The 5,698-nt window shown below is 40.9% G+C and overlaps 1 protein-coding gene across 1 annotated transcript; it reads left to right on the top strand.

The window, feature by feature from the left end:
- Positions 1-579: 579 nt before the first annotated feature.
- On the top strand, positions 580-5,369 carry pex11a (peroxisomal biogenesis factor 11 alpha). The gene is made up of 3 exons (XM_031861999.1): positions 580-903; positions 1,083-1,198; positions 3,746-5,369. Exons 1-3 carry the CDS (start codon positions 848-850, stop codon positions 4,312-4,314), a joined length of 741 nt encoding a protein of 246 aa, XP_031717859.1. The 5' UTR covers positions 580-847; the 3' UTR covers positions 4,315-5,369.
- Positions 5,370-5,698: the final 329 nt, after the last annotated feature.

The raw sequence follows: 5,698 nt of genomic DNA, 5'->3' as shown, positions 1-5,698 counted from the left end.
CTGAGACAGAGGATGATGTTGAGGAGGACACTGATTATGAGGCATCCTCCTCCGATGAGAATGAGACCCTCAGTGTTGACCCTGCTGTTGTCTCTCAACACACTACCTTCCAAAATTGGAAAGTTATTGTGGAAAGTTATTATGGTCCGTCTCCCCACAACAACAGGGTAGACTTAGTCCTGCTAATGTCATCTACATTTTTGAAATTGTGTTTGTTTTTCTTCATAATACATGTTACTATTCTTGATAACAGACATTGTTTTTCATTACAAATATTATAGATAACAAAAATATGTACTTAGAAATAATATAAAGCCATTAAAACACTAAAAAGATATATCTTATCTTAATTATAATCATTTTCTGGAGGTTTAACTTGCTGGGGTCAAATTGACCCCAGGATAAAATATGTTAGTCAATTTGAAGGTAAGGGTTAAAAATTTACATTTTTTATAATGATTTTAATATATTTCCTTTTACTGCCATGTGTTTGTGAAACTTTTATTTTTTAACTGGGATTATTATTCAGTGAAATATAGTTTCCGCGCTGGTCCGTGAACGAAACCCGTTCGGCTTTTGTTCCGTCTGCAAAGCTGTCCGTAGTGAAACAAGTACTTTGGGCTCAGCTGTGTTGATCGCCCAAACCGACTAGGGAAATTAGCTAAGTGTGAACGTGCAAGACGTTTCACAATTCAGATGAGCTGTTTGAGTTTTAACTGGCAACGTTTAAAGTGACATTCTACCAAACGGTAGCGAGACATTGACGTTAACGTGTCTCCGTCTCTCTGAACGAGGGTGCAACTCCGTCTTAGCGAACTAGAACAAGCTGTTCTTGTCCCATTTAACCATGGACGGGTTTGTAAAATTCACGAGCCAAAGCCAAGGAAGGGACCGGATATTCAGGTGAGTCGTTTAGAGTGTTTGTGACCTGCTCGTAAACTGTCCACCTTTTGTATTTTATTGACAGAAAAGTTGAGTAAACGTTACTGGACACGCGAGGAACAAAAGTATCGAGAGAGCTCTTAATTGAACGTCAACTTTCTACTTTTTCTTACGCTCTTCGTCTTCTTTCTTTATTTCAGGGCGACCCAATATGCATGTTCGCTGTCGATATATTTACTACGAAACAACGCGGAAAGAAAGGACCTTGTGGCGAAACTTAAAAGTCTGGAAACCAACATGAGCGCTGGACGGAAATGTGAGTATACCTGTAACTGTGAAGTGAGAGGCAGGGTTTACACAAGAGCTACAGTAGTTTAAGTTAAAATAAAGATTCAGTTATTGTGGTTCAACGTGTCCAATTCTAGCCATATAGGTTAAGTGCCTCGTGTCACATCCAGTCCCACGGCTGTCATTAATGATACTTGCAGCTGAGTAAAAGCTCTGTGTTGAAAGTAACATTGCTGCCCTTCATTTTCCATTAAAACATTGGAGTAAAGTGTGAAAAATGTCCCTTAAAGTTCCCCATTGCCCAACGGGATGTCTTCAAATAGCTTGTCCAAAGAAAGTCCACAAACACTATTACAAAACAAGTTCTCACATCTGAGAGAATGGCTTTAGCAAACCTTTTTAGCTGCACCGTGGGCTGCTGCTGCGTAATAACCTGAAATCAACATTCTTTTCACTCCAAGACCACTTGGGACACTTTTTTCTTTGTCCTCGTCTTGCTGCTGATTTCCTCTCGAAATACAGTGATGTCTCATCAACAAGGTCAAGATGAGCTGCCCACAAGACAGGAGCAGAGTCGCAGCAAATAACGGCTTAAGCTGTTTGACTTTTCTCCAGTGTCCGTCAAGCCTCTAATCAATAATTCAATAACCTCGTCTGTTTCACTAAACTTTTGGAACTGCTGCCTTTGTTCCAGGAAATTTCTTAAATTGAGTAGAAAAGAGAAGAATAAGAATGAGCTTGTTCTTGACAATTGTTCCTAAGTGCCGTAGCACACGTGGTGGTGAAGTGTTTTATCTGTTTGTGGCTGTGTTGAAGTCCACAGGTTTCCCCCTGTGAGCTGAGATAGACGGTGTATTGGTGACTGACACGCAGACCTGCAGCGACTGTGGCTGTAAAACCGATTACCCTAAAACTGGCCTTGACAGCTCATAGATTTACTTTACAACCCGGGCTTTTTGAACTTTGACACTCTGTGGTTACTTTTGTATTGCTTTTCAATTTGTTGTCGCAGGCCGAACACGGACTGTGTTGCAATGAGGAATACAACATCTTTGATACAACTTGTTCTTTATACAGAGGTTCTAGTAGTAGTGTCCATTTATCATTAAATGCTGATTGTTCATTCCTCAGAATATGTGGGAGTCTTTCCATGAATCATTTATCTCTTTGCCAACGCCGTGGTTTGAATATTAATAACAATGTTTCAGAGACTTGACTCCACATAGAAGTGAAGGATAGGGCGATGCCTTGGAGCAGGGTCGGGCAAGACGGACCTTGCGCCTCTCTGGGTCAAAGTGAACCAGGCCACACTGTGTTTGTGCACCGCTTAATTATCTCCACTGTGCGTCAGTGTCAGTCACGGAGCTCTCCTGCCTCCATGTCTGGTCTGTCTGGCTTCGGTGATGGTGGTTGAAGGAGGCATGCATGGGTCACCATTTAAAAACGGAGAGAGAATTGAATTAGATAACTAAAGCTTTCTTTTCAAGCACGTCGCATGTTGCTCCTGAACTTCCCTGTTTCTGTTAGTAAAGATGACTTTAAGCACTAAAGTGTTTGTGTCACTTACAAGTACAAGGATCTGTTGAATAGTAACTTTAAAACGGTGCTTAATAAAGCCAAACAATACGTTGAATTGTTCCATCTCTTACTGATCCATCTTTTAAAATGTGGCATAGGATAGGGATCAAGTGTGTGAAGGATCTTTTCAAGGAAGGGCGCTTTCTTTCTTGAACAGTTGGAGGACTTTAATCTTCCCCAGTCAGATCTCTGCAGATACATAGTTTTGTTAAAACACACTTCTCTCTAACACACAGAGTACCTGGCTAGATGAATGTTTGGACATGGAGCCAGTTGGCAGGGGTTTGGTGTCTAAATGATAATATTCAGAGGCTCGCTTCCCCATCACTGTATCCCTTAACGAGGCAGTGGGAAGAAGAGTTGGGAGTTACTGTATCAGATATAAATTGGCAGGCTGGAATTACATTGGTTCAGTCTTCATCAACAGGCATTAAACATGGGCTGTTGCAGTTTAAGGCATAAGTAACATCTACCTGCGAGTTAACTGGTCTAACTCTACCCTGGTTTAGACCATAGACTGTATATAAGAAGCGATGTCACCTATTGGTTTGTGGACTGTGCTTTTGAAGCTTCGAGTTCGGTATGTTGGATTTTGACCATCAAAAAGCATAAAGCATACCCTGCATTCCATTCCCTAGCAATAATCTGTTTTTATGTTTCTGTTAATATTTTGAGTATTGAGTACTATTTTGCTTTTACAATATATATGTGAAAATGTATTAAAAAGTAGTAAATTGCTTTATGGTCTCAGAAATCAATTAATGCAAGAGCATGAGCTAGAATATGTGCCATCGCAGCATGTAAAACACACCGAGTAAGTGACGACCATGCTCTTTCCTCCAGAGGGGAAGTGTAATAAGGTGAAAGACACAGTAGTTTGGTTTAGATGGAGCTTAACTGCTCTTGTTAGCGGACTGCTGCTGTGAAATGTTGACCTGACATTTCATAATAGATTGATTACTGCTCTAATATCCCTTTTTGCTTCCTCCTTTGTCAGTGCTCAGGCTGGGAAACACAATAAACTCCATTGAGGCTGCTCAGCGAACCATGCGACTCTCTGACCGAGTGCTGTGCCTGTGCCTCACCGTGGCCAACATCAACCGCGCCCTCTACTTCATCTGTGACAATGTACTTTGGGCCAGAAGTGTCGGTGTTATCCGCGATATCGACACGGAACGCTGGAGCCTGAATTCCTCTCGCTGCTACTTCCTCTCGCTAGTTATGAATCTGACCAGAGATGTTTATGTCGTCCTCCAGCTAATGACGGAGAGGGCAAGAGATAAAAACTTTAGACAGAAAATGGAGACGCATCTCGGTGAGAGTCCTGAAGTAGCCGAAGCCGTCGTTCCTCAGCTTGACGCGTTTTTCTTTCTGCTGTTGGAGAGCCTAAAATCGCATCCTGCTGTTGCTGTGGACACGCTGAAAAATATATGCGACCTCTTCATTCCCCTCCACAGGTTGGGTTTATATCAGTCCAATGCAGGAGTGGTGGGATTCTGTGGTTTGATGTCCTCAGTGATTGGGATTGTAACCCTCGTGCAGCCGAAGTTCACACTTAAACCATGAGAAGGGTGGAGTTAAACCTCACTGACGAACTGTAGTAATAACATATTATTGTGTCAGGTCTTTAAAAGGGTTTAGTGTCATTTCACTGGAGCTGTCGTTTGGGTCCGAAGTCAACCTGGTTCACAGTGAGATTAAGCAACGTCAGAGGCACATTTTGTAACATTTATGTTTGAATAGCATTTATGTTTTACACTGAAGGGATGGCTGGATTTGATCGTTTTGTAACAGATGTTTTGATTGATTGAACTGATTGCATCATACTTCTGAGGCACGATGAATAAGGGCCAGTTAAAGTTTAAAACACTGGTTTAAAAGGGAGCAAATCAAGGTTACAGAGAAGCCGTGTTCATTTTTCGTAATTTAAAAACAACCCAAGGCTAAACTTATGTGCATTCCTGTCTTCTCCAACACCACATCTAACACCAGCAGTTTTGTATCTACTTATACGGTAAGGGCTTATTACTGATGCAAGCTTTTTTTGCATTTGCTTTTATACATCTCTTAGAAAAAGTAAAATCTTAATCTGAGTGAAGACGCAACTTCAAGTTCACCGTCTTGCTTTGCTCTAATGTTTTGTGATAAGATGCTGCTCAAAGTTTTACCTCAATGATTCAAGTGATGAATCAGCTGCTTCTCACTCAAAGGTGCTTCCAGAGGGGAAACACAGCGGAGAGATTTCTGTGAATAGCTGCAGACATTTTGACTTGTCATAGTAGGAAAAATGCACATTTTACTATTAACACAATCAATGGCTCTGTTTCTATCAAAGTGTCCCAGTAAGAGTGACCGTGTGCCAGCATGCACAATACCATGACCCCGAAATCAAAACTGCTAGATGAAATCCAGCCGTTACTGATTTCTTTATTTACACATGTGCTTATCCTACTGTGACAAATTTAAAGTGTTGTGCGTGAAAAAGGCCCTTCATCTCGCCTGTTAGGTGTTTTTCATTCTGCCATTCAAGCATGTCCTGGACCTTGCATATGGTGTTACTAATATAAATGACTAAAACACCCTTGATAATGTGATTACAAATAAATTCTTAACATATTGTCTATGAATTGTGTGCTTGGGTTTGTATGTTATTTTTATCAATCTTTGTGGCACAAACAAAACAAGTGTGAGAGGATCAATTAGAAACCTTCAAATTTCTCTCCAAGCTGCGCGTGCGTGTGACATTTATTATCACATGTAGTCACTGTCACCGTTGGTTGAAATGTTAAAACACTGAAATAAATAGACATTGTAAATTGTGGTTCTTAAAAACAACATGTTTTGTTTTTCAATGAGGATAATCTTTTAACTGTGGTGACCAACGTAAAACTGCTGTGGTTCACTTTATCAACGGAGTAACGCTGCCCTCTGGAGGAATCGTGACACTTTG

The sequence above is a fragment of the Anarrhichthys ocellatus genome, unplaced genomic scaffold (genome assembly GCF_004355925.1).
Source record: "Anarrhichthys ocellatus isolate YVR2014 unplaced genomic scaffold, GSC_Weel_1.0 scaffold2, whole genome shotgun sequence".
NCBI classification, from domain to species: Eukaryota; Metazoa; Chordata; class Actinopteri; order Perciformes; family Anarhichadidae; genus Anarrhichthys; species Anarrhichthys ocellatus.
The sequence above is the reverse complement of the archived record's forward strand: the minus strand, read 5'-3'. Positions and strand labels throughout refer to the sequence as shown.

Bases quoted from the DNA above. Each gene is read 5' to 3' on its own strand.
- pex11a (XM_031861999.1), top strand. From the start codon at position 848: ATGGACGGGTTTGTAAAATTCACGAGCCAAAGCCAAGGAAGGGACCGG. The intron at 904-1,082 runs GTGAGTCGTTTA...TCTTTATTTCAG, and splicing joins GGAAGGGACCGGATATTCAG to GGCGACCCAATATGCATGTT. The intron at 1,199-3,745 runs GTGAGTATACCT...CTCCTTTGTCAG, and splicing joins CATGAGCGCTGGACGGAAAT to TGCTCAGGCTGGGAAACACA.